Source organism: Gracilinanus agilis, chromosome 4, assembly GCF_016433145.1.
Source record: "Gracilinanus agilis isolate LMUSP501 chromosome 4, AgileGrace, whole genome shotgun sequence".
NCBI classification, from domain to species: Eukaryota; Metazoa; Chordata; class Mammalia; order Didelphimorphia; family Didelphidae; genus Gracilinanus; species Gracilinanus agilis.
Window position 1 is genome coordinate 45,474,160 of NC_058133.1, and position 18,597 is coordinate 45,492,756.

General features: G+C 38.9%; 1 protein-coding gene across 1 annotated transcript in view; it reads left to right on the top strand.

Moving 5' to 3' along the window:
* LPAR3 (lysophosphatidic acid receptor 3) overlaps positions 1 to 12,885 on the top strand; it is a 94,349-nt gene extending 81,464 nt beyond the window's left edge. Inside the window, exon 2 of the mRNA XM_044672615.1 lies at positions 12,551 to 12,885. Coding sequence (XP_044528550.1) covers positions 12,551 to 12,885 — 335 coding nt within the window. The remainder of the gene's footprint in view (positions 1 to 12,550) is intronic.
* The last annotated feature ends 5,712 nt before the right edge of the window (positions 12,886 to 18,597 follow it).

Here is an 18,597-nt window from a genome sequence, read left to right on the forward strand (position 1 = left end):
TTACACTTGGAAGACTTGCTAAAAGTCATCTAATCCAACATCCCACCTGAGAAGAAAGCTCATTTACGATGTACTTGACAGATAGCCATCTACCTCCTACCAAAATTCCTCCAGTAAAGGAGAGGGAACTCTGTACCAGGGTATCTTATTCCACCCTTGGGCAATTCAACTCTATAGAAATGATTTCCCTTTCCTGATATTTGCCTTTGGTAACATATCCATCCCTTTGTCTTGTGAATGAGTCTTTTCCTTTGTCTGTATGATAATTGTCCAAGTATTTCATGGGATTTCAAATTAGAAGCTACCTTAGAAATCATTTAGCCTAGGGAGTATGAACTTGTGATCTGTGAACTTTCACCATGGAGTGATTTCAGGGATCCATGAATGCTAAAAATATTTTTATAACTATATTTCCAAATATATGATTTCCTTGAAATTCTATATATTTTATGCATTTAATAACATTATTTCTGAGAAAGGCCTAAGCAACTAAAAGGGTTCTGGTACATTACCTAAAAAGGACAAGAACCCTGGATCTAGTATAACTCTTTCATTTTACTATTAAGGAAACTGAGGCTGAGAGAAATTAAATGCAAAGGGGTATAGTGGATAGTGTTCTGGCTTTGAGGACAGGAAAACCTGGGTTCAAGTTTCTTCCCAAACATTGACTCGTTATGAGAGCCTGGCAAGTCACTTAACCTGCAACTCTCATCTGCCAGTTGAAAGAGGTTATATCTTACTACCCTATATACAAAATAAGTAAATATAAATACAAAATGAAACAGTTTAAAGGGGGAAGGAACATTAACCACTGAGATGGTGGTGGTCAGAAAAGGCCATATGTAGGAGGAGATATCTGTGAGGTATCTGGAAGAGGATATATGGATTCCAAGAGGCAGAGATAAGGAAGGACTTATATTAGTGACATGAGAAGACACCTGTGACTGAGCTTCAAATTTTTCTTCAGATACTTATTAGCCATATGACCATGGGCAAGTCATTTAATTCTCCATGCCTTAGTTTCCCCATTGGTAAAATAGGGATAATTGGAGTGCTGATAGGACAGGATTATTGTGAGGATCAGATGACATAGTGGATGAAAAAAGCACATGTAAATATGACTTAGGATGATGATGACGATGAGTTGCCTAAATTCAGATAAATTCAGACCCAGTTAAAAAAATGATAGAATTGGTTCTGAACCCACATCTCCAAACCCAGTGCTTTTCCACTCTATCACAATTTCCCTCAATCCTTTCAACCATAATTAACAGATCAGACCTTCCAGACTCCTCTGTCTCCTGTTAACTCTTTGACTATGTTCTAGTATGTACATTAAACTCATCCTCAAATGGATTTCTTCTCTCATCAGTTTGGATGACCCTTACAATAATGAAGTCCACAACTCATTCCTATCCACTCATCCTGTATTAACTTTTGCCTGTGTCCATCCATAAATTAATCACAGAGTGTTTACCCCAGTCCAGATGCTCAAAGTCTCCTGACATCAAGATGGTACCAGTGAAGCACTTTTACTGTCCACTTCTCATTAGCCACATGACCAGCAAATCGTCTTTTTCTGTTATATAATTCCCTGATGGCTCCTCCTGTACTTCAAAATTCTCCATTCATTATGTAATGTAGTCAGTTCAAACTCATCTCTCCTCTCTCTTGCCTTCCATATGATAATCCTTTTCAGTTCTTCAGACTGTTGTGTTCCATGTCTCATAACATGCAATACCATTTATATGATATTTATGGAATACTATTTGTGCTATAAGAAATAACAAGCAGGATGATTACAGAAAAATCTGGAAAGACATGAACTGATGCAAAGCAAAATGAGCAGAACCAATGTTACAGTGTACACAGTGACAGCAATATTTCTTGATGAACAATTGTAAATGACCTAGTGGTTCTTAACAATGCAGTGATCCAAGACAATTCCAGAAACTTATGATGAAAAACCTCATTTGTACTCTGAGAAGGAGCTAATGGAGTCTAAATGCAGACTCAAAAATACTATATTTCATTCATTCATTCATTCTTCTTCTTCTTCTTCTTCTTCTTCTTCTTCTTCTTCTTCTTCTTCTTCTTCTTCTCCTTCTCCTTCTCCTTCTCCTTCTCCTTCTCCTTCTCCTCCTCCTCCTCCTCCTTCTCCTCTTTCTCCTTCTCCTCTTTCTCCTTCTCCTCTTTCTCCTTCTCCTCCTTCTCTTCCTTCTTCTCCTCCTCCTCCTCCTTCTCTTCTCCTTCTCCCTCTCTTTTTCCATTTGATATATCTTCCACAAAATGATTAATATGGAAATATGTTTTATGTGATTGCATAGATAAAATCTATATGAGATTGCTTACCATCTCAGGAAGACTGGAAGGCAGGGAGGAAGTGAGAGAGTGAGGGTCAGAAAGAAGGGAGGGAATTTGGAACTCAAAACTTTAAAAAAATGAATGTCAAAAATTGTTTTTCTATGCAATAGGATAAAAATAAAATATTTTTAAAGAAAAATATGCAATACCACTAGTAGACTATCAGTACTAAAAAGATGGGTCATAGAAAGAGCAGATGGAGTCCAAATGCAAATTAAAATGTACCATTCTTCACTTTATTTCCTCCATGAGTTTTTTTTCTAGTGTAAGCAATGTGTCTTGTTTCACAACACAAAGAACAGGGAAATATGTACTATATAATAATAATATATGTACAACCTGTATTATATTATCTGCCTTCTTGGGGAAGGGTAGAAGAAAGTGGGAGGGGTATTAATTTCTCATTGAATAGGAGGGTTTTGAAAAGAAGTAAGATTAATGATAATTATATAGAAAAAGAAAGAGAAGAACATTGACAATTCATTTAAAAATACAAATAAGAGAGAAAAATAAAATATAGAATAGGCCCCAGTCAAGCAAAGCAGAGTTGAGGCACTGAAAAAATAGCCAGGATTTTGCATCTTCTATGAAGAGAGGTAATGTTAAGTTTCATAATTTCGGGTTTGGCTTAACATTTGACTTTATTGAGATAAATTTCATTTATATTTGCTAACATTTCTTAAGTGCCTATAGTGCTAGTCACTGGGGTACTTTAAATGACAGTATCAGTTCTTCCCAAGATCTCATTGGCAAATATCTAGATGGTGTAGGAGGTAGGATTGCTCCATCTGTAGTCAGAAAGACCTCAGTTCAAAACCCTCCCAGGTGATTATGAAGTGTGTGACCCTGGACAAGTCATTTGACCTTTCAGTCTCAGTTTATTTATGTGTAAAATGGAGCTAATAATAGTGCCTCACAGTTTTGTTGTTTAGATCAAATGAGATAATATATATCCAAAGCTTTGCATACGTTAAAGTGCTATATGAACCCTAGCTTCTGCCTTTCTGATTAGAAGGCTAGAGGGTGGAGCAAAAACTCCTCCCATTATCTCTCTTCATAGAGGATGCAAAATCCTGGCCATTTCCTCATTAGCTACCATCTACTTTGTTTGGCTTAGACTCCAACATCCCTCTTCTCTCCATCTTCCTCCCTACCTTAGCCTGGGATCAGCTCATTGCCAGGAAATCATCATGGAGATTGCTTCAGCATTTGTATTGAAATTTCATGAGTACCATCAGCTGCTTCTGTCCCTCTAACTGGAAGGCTAGAGTGGGGTTTAAAAAAAAAACAACTACTCTGCAGGGCTCAAAAGTCCCAGCCATGATTTTATTTTCCAGCAGCTGCTCTACTTGGTTTTGACTCCAAAATTGTCATCATGTCCCAGGTACCATCTAGTGCCCCTCTGCCCCTTTAAGCTTCCTTTCGTGTATTATCTTCCCTCATTAGATTGTTGGCTCCTTGAAAGCAGCAACTATGCTTTTCTTACCTGTATCCCCAGCACTTAGTATAGTGCCTAAAATATAGTAGGTGATTAACAAATATTTAGAGTATTTATTGTATTATCTGTGACTTTGAGAAACCTAATTTCTAGTTTTCATTCAAAATTTGATAAAAATATTAAATAATATGAAGTGAAGCACAAAGTCCCTGTGGCCATCCACTCAAGACTTTGCCCTCCCGCTTTTCATTAGTCCACGTTCATTGAATACAATTGTTCTGTTTTCTATAAATCTGTCTAAATGTACTTTCACACAGTCTACATTTCACGCTTTTATCTATGAACCACTATAGTAAACTTTGTCAAAGGTTTAGCTGAAATCAATATACACCATGTTTCTGTCATTCCTTCTGATCTACTGGGTACCAATATGTCTTAACTCACGGAGGGCATGACTTAGCAGAAAGTGTTCTGGATGTAAAGTCAAGAAAGGCCTTGATTCTAATTCTATGCCTCAGACTTGGTGGCTTTTGACCATTAGCAAATCACTTTATGTCTCTGAACTTGTTTCGCCATCTACAAAACACAAACTATTTAAGTGCGAGCTTGCTCTAGAGCAGACAATGATTTACATTTAGGTTCATGGTTTTCATTTTACAGAAGGTTCATCCTTTTCTGATTGGGCTGTGGGACACCTGGGTTAGGGTGGGAGGGTGAAGTCAACATGCCCATTGATAAAATTGTGTAGAGAGATTGATACATGAGTGGGGAGAGCTTTTAAAAGAACGCTGTGGAATTATGATGAAGGCAATCGATGATGAAGGCAAAAAAGAACAATCAGAGCTATTTGTTTGCCACCATGATGAAGGAGGGAGATCAGATAAACTATCTTAGATGCAGACCATCTACTTCAAAGGTACAGCCTGAGGTCCAGGAGGAAGGTTAAGCATCAATAAGGGTTTAAGAGTAGTTAGAGTGGGTAAAAGTAATTCCATTGTGGGGAGGAAGCAGAATCCAGAGGAGGAGATCCCAAGAGAGCCTCCTGTGTTGGTTTGACTGACCAGGTCAAGCTATAGATATGGTAATTTGCCAATTTGGGGGGATGGTCTATAGTCCATAATGGGCTTACAAAGACAGATCCTCAGGACATTCAGTGACTCCTCAAACCAGAGCACAAGTGGAAGCCCTCTTGACTAGAGCTTATTTCTTTCTGATGCCTTTTGAGAAAATCTGAGCAAGTGAGGTCATTGGAGCTTTGGATACACACTCTAATCTCACTTTCCTCAGCTGTGCTTGCAGAACAAAATTATAATGCAAGAATTCAGAGGTTTATTCAACTCACATTGTTTAACCCTACCTTCTGTCTTAGTGTCAATTCTAAGACAAAGGAACAGCAAGGGTTAGGCAACTTGGTTTAAGTGCCTTGACCAGGATCACACTAGGAAGTATTTGAGGTCATATTTGAGCCCAGCCCTCCTGACTCCAGGTCTGGTGCTCTATCCACTGTCCCACCTAGCTGTCCCCACAACAAGCATTTATTAAGTACTTACCGAGTATCAAATAGATAGAAGTGATGTGACAAAATTTGAAAAAGCTGCCTACCCCAGACCTAAAGGCACTGGGTATGTTTAGCCTGGAAAAGAGGGATCTAGTGGGGTGAGGGTAGAACATGTTAGTTGTCATCAAATATTTGAAGAGATATAAGAGAGGGATTCGATGTGTTCTTTACTCCAGAGGGAAACTATGGGAAGTAAATTTAGGCTTGACATCAGGAAAACTTAATTTTCCTAACACTTATAGCTTCCTTCAAGGGGAAATGGGCTTCCTTAATAGGTAGTGAATTTCTTTTTATTGGAGGTTTTCAAGTGGAACCTCTTAGTGCCCCAGACAACTATCTCTCTATTGTTTTATCAGAAAAGTTGTGCATCTACTTTAGTGGAGGAAATTTACATCAGAAGTCTCAGAAATCCCCACACCCAAGAAATCACAGGTCTAGCCCAAGTTAATAAATAATTCTAAAGGAAAATATGTTCTGTTTCAAACAACTGATTTACAAGTTGACTTTTGGAACTCACTTTGTTTATAAATTAGAGACTTCCAAAAAAGAAATCTTTATATAATGTTGGTTTGGCTTGAGTTCTTAGTATACTCATATTGACTCCTTGTAATCATCATATTCTTCTCTAACTGCTCACAGGTCATCTCTTTAATGATCGGCTATGGATCAACATCAAGACAACTGGTTTTTACCTACATTCTCTTTTTTGAAAATTGATACTCTTCAGTTTTTGGTCATTACTCCTGTTCTCCAGAAATTCCCAGAGATATAGTTCCTGATTGTTCTGTTCTTGATGGTATTCTCTCTTTCTTTTTCTTTCTTCTTTTTTCCTTTCTTCTTTCCTTCTTGGGCAGGGGGCTGAGAGCTATATGTCTCATGGCTACATACCGACACATAGTAAAAACATCAAAAGGATTTGCCTATCAGGTAAACAATGCAATCCATTTCAAGATGTGTTTCAAAGAGAATTTAGAATTGAGACATATGACTATGTTGCTTCTCTGCTGTGAAGTGTAAGCATTGTCCAAAGTCAGTATTTCTAAAGAGCTTTGCTCATTAGTTTATAGGACACTTTGCTATTCTGTCCAGTCCACTTGGTCTTGTCTTGCTCAGTGGAAGAAGGTCTAAATGTTATCTTAGAGCGTTGGGTCAATCAGTCTGGGCTTGGGTAGGATGTAGGTAGGATAGTTAAGTAGGAAAAACTTTGGCTTTCCTTTCAGGTTGGACAAACTGTTCCCTTAATCTGACTCAAGAATTTGTTTGTCAAGAACTAGTTTGGAATACACAGATATCACACGGGGAATGAACTGGCCAGGATCCAGTTTTTGTTCAAATACTATTGATTGATGTCCTCTGGAAGAACAAACCATGAAAAGCTTCATTAACAAGAACTTTCATCGATCACCGGAGCTCTAGTCAACTCTTTGTTTTTTCAGGGTAAAGGGGGGAAAAAGTCTCACTATGGATTTCTCTAAACAGAGAATCGTGAGATTATGCTAAATTTAGTTTTCACCATTTAGCACTTCTTAGGATCCCTGCTGAAACTAATAGACTCTATAAAGTTAGAAAAGGAAAAAGTTATCATTTGTGTGAATTATTTTCAAAAGGGCTCTCTTCATTAAAACTGATTTTGTTATAAAATCTTATTTTAAGAATGGGTCAGGTTATTTCAAGGGCAGTCTCTGTTTTGAGGTTTATTTTAAATATTTCATGGGACAAGAGATTTAGGACTGAAAGGGGCCTCAGACGCCAAGCACTTTCCAGATGAGGAAACTGAGGCAAACAGAGATTAAGTGATTTTCCTAGAGTCACACAACTAGTAAGAACTAACTAAGCAGAATATGAACCCAGGTCCAGGTCTACTATCCACACTTGTCTCTGAAAATGGCTTTTTACTGGAAACTGGGATTTTGATGAGAACAAAGCTGTATAAAAACTTATAGCATCTAAAATAAACCAAAAATGAGTAGCACAAAGAGAGGCACATAACGGATGTGCTGCTTGCTGTAATATATAACAAATGAGGAACTTCGAAGAAGAATTGGGGGGGAAAGGATATCATCTGGGAAATCTATGGTAGAAAAAGATGGGCTGGTCATATGGAAGGGAACAAGCAGCCCCAGAGCGCCTGCTTTCTATGCTAAGCACTTTATGAATCTTATTTGATTTTCAAGAAAATTCTACAAAGTTAATATGCCGTAATTTTGTAGCCCCATTTTCAGTTGAAGGAAGCGAGGCAAACAGAGGTTAAATGCTTTGCCCAGGATTCCCGAACTAGAAAAGAAGTATCTGAAGCTGGATCTGAATTCAGATCTTCCTAACTCCAGGTTCTGTGTTTTATCTATTGTACCACTGTGAAGAGGATAAAAGAATAACAGGTGAAGAACTAATGTACTTTGATGGTATCCTTGCTATATTAAGAGAAAGCAAGAAAGACCCTGAGCAGTTTGGGTGGATCCCCTGTGGCAAATTTATATAAGAGTACAGACAAGAGTTGCTCAAGATGGACAGACACAAAGAGATTGAGATTTGAATCTTGGAGGGAACATACTCCAACTCAAGAAGAGCACATGTTCATTTGAGCAGACTCATATTTAGGCATCGAATAGCAGTTCAATTTGGAAATTCCAGGGAAAACTTGCATGCATCATTCCAACTTGCAAATAACTTCCCATAAAATATCATTACACAAAATCAAGGTTTTACAGTAATTATTACATAATAGACATTCACTGATAGACAGCAGGGATTTATTTTATTGCTTTTCTTGGTCCCAGAATGTGTATTCATGCTTCAATATGATGGCAAGATTAATGGAAATCTCAAGAATCAATACTGAAAATTCAATACGCCCAACTTTGATATCTTCTTAAATCTACCCCTGTGTTGGTCTAAGCATTAAACTCTGGACAGGGCTAGGCATGTCAATGGGACTGATTAAAAAATGCTTTAAAAATGTTTAAAATATATCAGTGCTATTAAGTAAAAATTTGTGGCACCAGTCAATTAGCAAACAAATGTAATCTGGGATAACTCTTAGAGCAAACATGTAGTAATTTTCCTATTAACAAGCATCTATTTAGGGCAGCTGGGTGACTCAGTGGATTGAAAGCCCTGCCTGGAGATGGGTGGTCCTGAGTTCCAAAGGAGGCCTTAAATACTTCCTAGCTGTGTGACCCTGGGCAAGTGCCTTAACCCCCATTGCCTAGCCCTTACCACTCTTCTGCCTTGGAGCCAATACACAATATTGATTCTAAGACAAAAAGTAAGGATTTAAAAACAAAAAACAAAAGCACAAGCATCTATTAAGCACCCACTATATACAAGGAGCTCTACTAAGATTTTTTTTTTCTTTTGCTATTATGAAATAATGCAAAGGCTCTGACTATCTTTGTACAGTTAGGGGCTACTCAATGTGTATGGATAGATAGAATGATGGATTGAAAGTAATAAGCAGAAGTGGGAAACAGAGCATTCTGGGAATCCAAAGGTGGCATCATCCATTACTGGGCAATTCAGAGTTAGTTGTATGTCCTCATATAACATTTTAATTTTTCCAAGTTTTGTAACTTTAGTAAAAACACTGTCTCCAGACAATGGTCTGACACTTTGACATCCTGAAAGTAACTGCATGAGCAGGGAACACATTCTTTTTCCCACAGGGATTTTGAGGAATTATTCAATTTCTAAGGGGGTAGTGGGGGTGAAGGACCCTTAACATCAACTGCAGTATCCATAGCTTTTAAAGTCTGACTCATCTACTTCCTCTAATCTCCCGACAACATAAATAATACCCCTTTCTTGGGTGTCACCCTGTAGGGAAAAAACAAAACAAAACATTTCTCAACAACAGTAGACCCTGCTAGCATTTGTGGATAAAATATGCCTGTTGTTTGGGTTTTTTTCTCATTTTTTTGAAGCAAAACTTCAATAAACCAGAATATTTTGGATATCAGGGTTCTGATTAGTTCAATTTTCTGCTTGTTTGAATATTAATCAGAAAACTAAATGTCTATTGACTTCTTACTGTGGACAAGGTCCTGGTCAAGATGCTATGGGGGATGCATGAAAGATGTGCCCCTTGCATATTGTTCTCTGTAGAAGAAACATCTTGAATAAATCAAAATAGAAAAAAGAAAAGTATGGCATTGATCCTGCCCTGTTTAAGGGAGTCAGTGTTGCAGAGTAGAAAGTGTTTTGGGGGACAGCTGTGTGGCATAGTCTGGAGAGTCTGGAGAAAGCCAAGCCTGGAGAAAGAAAGTCCTGGGTGCAGATATGACCTCAGACACTTCCTAGCAGTGGGAGCCTGGACATAAGTTACTTAACCCCAATTGCCTAATCTTTGTTGCTCTTCTCCCTGGAATCAGAATTAGTATTGATTCTAAGAAGATGAGGTTTGTATTTTTTTTCATTTGTTTTTTAGTGTGGTAGACTTGGATTTTGGAAAGAACCCCAGCTCTGCCTCCAAACTAGCTATGTGACCTTGAAGAAGAGGGTACTGTTGGTGAACTAGAGATTGGCTTAGTTGGCTTACAAGGACCTTTTCATTTCTCTCATACCTATTGTGACTTGGTCTCTCTGCCCTAATGTCTTGTTCCTTTAGGCTGTTCATCACATTACTGCCAAGTTAATTTTCCTAATGTGTGGTATGATCATGATGCTTCCCTGCTCTGAAATCTTCCATAGCTCCCAGTTGTCTACTGAAAGCCTTAGCGTAAATGTGGGTTGTCACTCTTCTTACAGAGCAAAAAAAATGAGCTCCTTAGCCTGACTTTCACTACCTATCAAAATCTTCTCTAGATCATTTTATAGATCCAGTCTACCTGGAAACCTGGACTAGGGTACTATTTCATGGTATTTCCCTTCTGAGGTTTCTAAATTATAGACAAATGCACTTCTTGTACCCCTTCTCCCTCTGGGAATTCTCAGAACCTCTATTTGGAAGGATCCAGATTTATCATTCATCTTCCAATATTTGTCACCATATCTCTCTGTCAATTGCTACTCCCCCCCCACTTTGTAGTTCTCTTCTGGATCTAGGCTTTTCCCCCATTAGTTTATAATTCCCTTAAGGGTAGGGATGGTTTTTCTTCATTGCTTATATTTATATCTCCATTGCTTAGTGCATAGAAAATACTTAATCAATGCTTATGGACTTGATTTGAAATTCTTTCTGAGTATCTCCCTCTGTACTCTACTTCCACATTATGCCTCATGTCCAGGAAAGGTCTTTCTTTCTTCCCCCATTTCTGCTTATTAAAATCCTTCCCAGCTTTGGTGCAACTTTTCTCTGTGATGCTTTTCTTGAGTCCTCCCAGTTAGGCAAACCCATCTCTTTTCTCATACCCTCTTTTTTATCTCCTTTACACCCTCATCATATTTTAATTATATATGTCCATGTTCTGTCCATTTGTGTTCAGTTGTTAGTTCCCCTCATATGGAATTACTTTGTATATATTTTGTAATGACTTAGTTATGTTCATGTTGTTTTCTTCCAATGGAATGTAAGTCCCTTCAAAGTAGGAAGTCTTCCATTTTGTCTTTGTATGTGTTGAGTTTGCAGTCAACTAAAAAAATAGGTTCTTTTGTAAAATTATTTAATTTTTTTAATCAATGCAAAAATCTGTTTTCTTTCTCTCCCTTCCCAACTCTCTTTCCCCATTTGCGAATGAAAGAAAAACAAAACCCGATCAAAAACATGTATAGGCTAGAAAACAAATTTCTGCCCTGGCTATATCCAAAACAATATGACTTACTTAGGAATAAGTTCTTCATTGCTAACAGGAAATGAGTAGAAATCTTCTGGAGTTGAGGTCAGTCATTAAATTGATCAAATTTCCTAATTCTTTCAGAATTGTTTGTCTTTGCCATATTGTTGTCATATAAATTCTGCTAATTCTGCTCACTTTCTTCTGTATCAGTTCATAGCAGTCTTCCCAGGGTTCTCTGAAATCATCCTCTTCAACATTTCTTATAATACAATAGTGTTCCATCACATTTATATACCATGACTTGTTTAGATTTTCTCCAAATGGTGGGTACCTCTTCAGATTCCCATTCTTTGCCACCTCAAAAGGAGGTTCTGTTAAACATTTTACATATCCTTAGTTGGAGTTTATTTTTTTGCTGTTCACTTGTTTTACAGTTTTGTTCTACTCTTGTTGACCCTCTGTGTTTTTTTTTCTTTTTCAAAGAAAGTACAGTAGATTGCAGTTTCCTTCTCTAGATCATTTTATAGATGAAGAAACTGAGATAAAGGTCAAGTGACTTGCCCATGGTCACATAGAAAGTGTATAGTAAGTGTCTGAGGCCAGTTTTGATGTGGGGAAAATGAGTCTTCCTGACTTCAGGCTTGGAATTCTATCCTCTGCACCATGTAGCTGCTCCAGAGTTTATTTTACTTAGGACTAATCCTTCCCTTAATTTACCTTTGAATTCCCTCTTCTATCTTTTCCCTTTCATTTCCCTCTTTAGCAAAATATATTTCTGTATCCAATTGTGTATGTGTGTGTGTGTATGTATGTTTGTCTATTCATCCCTCCTTTGACCAGTTCAGATGAGAATGGGGTCCAGATGTCCACTACTCCCCTCTCCTCCCCCTTCCTCCCCATCTTCTTCTTCCTTGTTTGTAGAGATAGATGTTTACTTGTGTACCCCGGTGACATGAGACACATTTCCCTGGCTTTCCTTTCTCTTCTCTTCTAGTTTATTCCTCTTTCCATGCCCCTGGATCTTTTCAGACAGACTATTGCCCAATCATGCTTCCTCTAAACCAAACTTTTTTGGCCTAGCACCCCCTTTCCAGAAAAAATATTACTTAGCCCCCTGGAGATTAATTTTTTAAAAAAAAATTCATAGCAATTAATAGGAAAGATAAATGCTTCTGTGGCCATCACCTCTCACCTGGATTGCTGCAGCACCCACCAGGGGGCAGTGGCGCCCACTTTGGGAATCACTGCAGTCTAAACCATCCTTGGGAATTCAGTTTTGGGAATAGACCCTAAGACAGCATTTATCCTTGCATTTTTTTTCTTTATTCGATTTAAGCCAAAGTTCTAGCCTGCCAAGATGCATTTGGATCCCATCTATAACGTGGTGTAAACCCTATAGTGAAGAGGCTAAAACTAACCTGGGAACCAGGAAGGCCTGAGTTTTTTCAAGTCTTACCATTTCTTCTTCTCTTCCTTTAGGAGCTTTTGTTGTATGCTGGACCCCTGGGCTAGTAGTCTTGCTCCTGGATGGCCTTAACTGTACTCACTGTGGCGTGCAGCATGTCAAAAGGTGGTTCTTGCTGCTGGCCCTGCTCAACTCCGTCATGAACCCCATCATTTACTCCTACAAAGACGAAGAGATGTATAGCACCATGAGACGGATGATCTGCTGTTGTTCTCACGGTGAAAACCCAGAGAGGCGAGCTTCCAGGCTCCCGTCCACCGTCCTGAGCAGAAGCAACGACACCTCGACAAGCCAGTACATAGAAGATAGTATTAGCCAAGGGACCATCTCTAACAAAGGGCACTCCTGAGTTTGGGACTCTTCTGGTACCCCCAATCTCTCACTGTCTCTCTAACATGTGAATGATCATCACCACCCGGAGGAAATCCCTTAGGAAAATACATGTCAGGAGTGGTTATTTGTCTTTAATGGAGACCAAGTACAATATCATTTGAAGTCTTAATAAATCAGGGCTAGATTTTTTTAAAAGCTAAGCTTTAAAAGCATACAAAGTATGCTATAAAGAGAGGACACAAGCCATTTAGCAAAGGCCCCAAGAAGAGCAAACAACATAGTGGAATCATGTCTATTATTACATCTTTTTGCCCCTCCATGCAGTCTAATCCCATCATACCTTTTTGTTTCCCGAGCTGTTGCATTTTTAACTAGTTTTTTTGTTTTCTTTTGTTTTGTTTTTGGTTTGTTTTTTATGTCTTCTAAGGATGGAGTCAAGAGATTTTAGGCTTGGAGTTCTTCCTCTAGGGTCCATGGACCTTAGATTTCAGGAAGGGGGCAGGGCATAAATTTGGATGGCCAAAAAAATTACATCTTTATTTCCAAATAACTAGTTTCCTTTGTATTTCACTTTGTACGTTTAAACACAGGATCCAAAGAAGGAGTCCATAAGTGTTACCAGATTGCCTAAAGGGGATCATAGCACTCACAAAATGAAGAATCCTGGTGTCAGACACTGCCTAGCTGTGTGACCCTGGGCAAGTCACTTAACCCCTGTTGCCTAGCCCTTACCATCCTTCTGCCTTGGAACCAATATACAGTATTGGTTCTAGGACAGAAGGTAAGGGATTTAGAAAAAATAAAGAATCCCTTCTTCAGACCAAAGAGGATTCTTGACTCATTTTCTATATTTGCTTGCCAATCCTATGTAAATGTATGTATTTAACACTTCAAAAAATGCTTCAGAATTAAAACATAATTCTATAAATAAAATTAGTGCCAGCAGGTGAACTTTTAATAGGAACCCTCCCTACCGTGAGAATCAGTACAGGCCCTCAGGTACAAAACTCTTTTCTTTTTTTTTTTTTAATTAAAATCTAATGTAAGTTCTGGGTTCCGATGGACTGTTTAACTGAAACAGTAAATCTTTTAAAGTAGAAGTTGCCTTCAGTTAGCATGCACGTGTGTGTTTGCACATATATATGTATGCATTTAGATTTCTTAATCTAAACACTGGCATGCATTCCCAGGCCACCCAGTTTAGAAGACCCCATCCATTCTGCATCACGATTCACCCTTGGTGGTCTAAGAAACAAGGGCTATAACCAGCAGATTCCCCCCTTCCCAACGACATGCCTTGAGGAAAAAAAAGAATAAAATAATACTGGAAACCAAGCTGAATCCATTCCTTGCAGGGTCCCCTCTGATTCAAGGCATTGGCTCCCCCAATTCAAGGCTCTGTTTCCAGATGGTGATTTTGAAATCACCATCTTGCCTGAGTCTCTCAGGATGTTTCTCTACTCCTCCCATTTTGCAGTAGACTGCAGACAAGCTTCAAGTGGTTGCTTTACCTGTGGACTGAATTCCAATCAGGGATAGATTCTGAGTTTTTTCTCCTTGGATGAGCCCAGGATGTCCTGAAACAAATCTGTTTATTACAAAGTCTAGAGCCTCAAAAGTACTGTAGGCACAATTTTTATAGATATAAAGCATGCTGGTTTTTTTAAAAGTGTGATTGTCAAGTTAGTTTTCATAGTATTTATGTGGTTTGAATAAGAAGTTTACATTATTTTTTTGGTCATTGTGATATAACGTGGATGAGCAAAAACTTCTTGGAATGAGAAGATTTGAAAAGTGGTGTCCTTAGATTATCTAATAAAGATAGGAGGTTCAGATCCCAAGGTGTAGATCACCCCATCCCACTCCCACCCCTAAAGCACATACCGAGAGTTTGTTTAATCCTCTATAGACCCACCGTTCCCTCTTTCCCCCTAGATGTCCCCCCCCAATAAAATATGACTTCTTCAAAGTCAGGTTCAATTCTCTTTTGTTAAAGGTCATTGTTGTTGGTTTTTTCCGACTGATTTTGAAATGAAAATGTATCCGTGTTAATGACAGCACGTTTCTATTGCATAAGAAAAATCCAACCTTACCACGAAGTGCAATCCTGGGATGTTTTATGTTGGCATTTCAGAGCTGCAGCTGGCCAGAGGGTGGAGAATGGAAATTGAATTCCAGTCCCTGAATAGCCACTAAGGGATCTTTAAATGTTTTATTTCAAGGAAACAACCATTTTTCCCCCCTCCAGCAGCAGCCATGTCATATTTAGGCTGGTGTCTGGAGAGGATTCAAAGCATGGTGGCTTGAACTGGAATGATCTTGTTTGTTTGTGTTTCTGAGTTTGAGTGTGTGTGTGTGTGTGTGTGTGTGTGTGTATGTGTGCGTGTGTGCGTGTGTGCACGACACATGCATGTGGTATGTCTATGCCTGTTTGTGTTTCAGCAGGGAGACAAAAATTTGGAGATCATTTGCTATGAAGGGTTCAAGTTCTAGGTGGGACGTTTAATCCCTGTGTGATCTTGGGCAGGTCACTATCACCCCAGGTCTCAGTTTCTTCATCTATAAAATGAAAGGGTTGATCTAGACAACCTCCAAGGTCTTTCTCATCTCTAAATCTAATTCTCTGATCCTAGGTCAAAAAAAATTGAGTAATGAGAAGTGTTAGGTTCATGGGTGCCTAGATTTAGAGATGGGAAGGATCCCAGAGACTATCTAGTTTAATTTCCCCCATTTTACAGATGAGGAAATTGAGGTACAGAGAGCTCACACAGGGATTAACTATCAGAAACAGGATTTGGATGCAGGTCTTCTGACTTCAAATTCATCCAGCATTCTTTCCATTGAAATATCTTATGAATCACTAGAAATGTTCAAGAAATAAACCAATAAGCATTTCTCCATGAGTAGCTACAACAGTCAAGAAAGGATTTTTCCCTTCAGCTTCCAGGAATCTTAACTAACCCTTAAACTTTCAAGATGATGTTAATATTCAAACTAGGGTAGAAATACCGGCTCCTCCAAAATAGTTTGTAATTCAAAACACCTAGTAGTCCTCATCCAAGACCGAGGATTGTTCCTCTTCTGTTTAGAATCTCAAGAACTGTATCAGAGGATTCCTATAAATGTCTACCGATAAATAAAATCTGGTCCATAGTATAGACTGTCTAATTGAAAATAAAGACTTAAAACAATTAGTCGTTGGAAACTTCTTGAAATTCTGAGTAAAGCAAAGAGTTTATCAATCTGGATAGCAATTAAATTAGATGTTGTGATGTGTGTGTTTTGGGAGGGATTATTCATAATGTGCCTTTATTCAAAGAAGATAAAATGCTGACTAACTCATTAATGATTTCAGTATTGGGGTTGGGTGGAAGATGGTATTTAGTAAAATGCATAATATAATAATATAGAGCAATATTAGATAGAGGAATGATCTAATAAGAGGAAAGAGCAGTGGATTTGGAGAGGACCCAAGTTCAAACCCCACCTCTGCCATTTACTGTACAGTTTCCTCATCTGAAAATGAGGGGCTTATATTAAAGGCTGTTTAAGATCCCTTCCAGGTCTAAGTCTATAAAATTTATTATTCTGAAGGTTGGTTTTCAAGGTCCTCTACAGTCTGGCTCTACCTGATCTTTCCAGTTTCAATAATTACTCTCCTCTACTCAGGTAGTTTAGCGCTCCTGCCACTTTCTTAAATGATCTTGTGTTTGCCAACCTCCACAACTTTCATTCACTGTTTCCTTTGCCTAGAGAGCCCTTCTTTCCCTGTTTCACCAGCTGAATTCCTGTTGTTTAGTTGTGTCTGCTCTTTATGACCCCATTTGGGGTTTTACTGGCAATGATACTAGAGTGGTTTGCCATTTTCTTTTCCATCTCATTTTATAGATGTGGAACGAAGGCCAATAGGATTAAGTGACTTACCTAGGGTCACACAGCAAGTAAATATCTATGGCTAGATTTGAACTCAAGAAGATGAGTCTTCCTAACTCCAGGTCCACTGTTATAACCCCCATGCCACCTAGCTGCCCTTGAATTCCTACCCATCCTTTAAACTATCTGAATCTCCTTGCCTCTAAGACTTTACACAGAACATAGTTTTATCCTTCTCTGCTATGCTTATAATGATCTATTTGCACACTTTTCTCATTACTAGAATGTAAGCTCCAGGAGGGTAAGAATCATGTCTTCTATTTTCTGTTCTAGATTTACTTAATATAATGTTTCTTTTTTCAGTTTAGATTATTTATTTCTTCTCCCTCCCACATCCTCATCTCCCACCAGCAAAAAAAGAGAGAAATAGAATTTTTATAACATATGCATAATCAAACAAAGGAAATGCCTGCTAAGAAGCTTCTTTACTGCCTTTCTATACTATCTTCCCCCGTTAGACTGTAGGTCAAGAACTGTCTTTGTTTTCCTTATTTCTATGCCTTGTACTTAGCACTGTTCCTGGCACATTGAAGAAGCTTAAATTAATATTTATTGACTCTTGCACACATAGGATGTCCTCTCCCATAAATGATCACCTTACCATCATATATGAACAAAGATCTTACAGCACGAAGGACACATGGAAGGTGTCCAAACAATACACATAAAGAGGTAAGAACCAGGAATATTTATGTTCAGGGCACAAGCAGAGCACACATGGCAAAGGCAGCTCACACCTTTGACAATTCAGGGTTGCTAATGTCCTCTGCTGAGCCCAGAATGCAGTTTTCCACCACCCTGTTGGGTACATTCTTTCTGCTGGGTGTTCCTTTGCTGGCTTTGTGGTCCAGTTGCCTCTGCAATGGGGGACTAGCCACTGAGCCCAGACCTAGTGAGTACACAGAGAATTATGATGATATATAATCAGGTTCCCTAGAGAAACTCAGGAGCAAGAGGAGATATGTTGGAACTGGTCTGGTCAGCTAACTAAATCGTGCCTAGGAGACCTTCGGATCGACTGCTCATTTGGAGGCAGAACTGGGAGCTAACCTTGGCTTCTCTCTCTTGGTTTGACTCTTTTGGGGGGTGATTTACTTCCCCTGACCACATTCCATTCCGTAAGAGACAATGTTGTAAAGGGAGAAGCCTTGGGCACTCTCTGATGCCAATACATGGCCCTATGAATACAAATCTTGATCTTTCTCCTTTTTTTAATGAAGGACATGTATGTATCTGGAAGCTATTACCCTGTGAGTTTCAAAAGGTCAAGAATGTGAGTCAATTGAGATGCAGCAAATATGAGAGTCTAGTCCACCTCAGTTAAGTAGCCAGTTCAGCCTCTCTGCTTTGAAGAGCAAAGAATAACCTTAGGGGACATTCCCAGTGGAATGATATTAGGGGACATTTCCCAGTGGAATGAAGTTAGGGGACATTCCCTGTGGAATGAAGTTAGGGGACATTCCCCAGTGGAATGACATTAGGGGACATTCCCAGTGGAATGAAGTTAGGGGACATTCCCCAGTGGAATGACATTAGGGGACATTCCCAGTAGAATGAAGTTAGGGGACATTTCCCAGTAGAATGATGTTAGGGAACATTTTCTAGTGGAATAACATTAGGGGACATTCCCAGTGGGATGACATTAGGGGACATTCCCAGCAATGGCTGAGATAAGGACTCTTCTGGTAGCAAAGATGCCTTAGGATGTGGTAGGGCCAGTTCTATGCAGAAACTATGCAAAGTCTGAGCCCACTCTCCCAGAGACTGGGATGGCATGGCGGGGGGGGGGGGATGT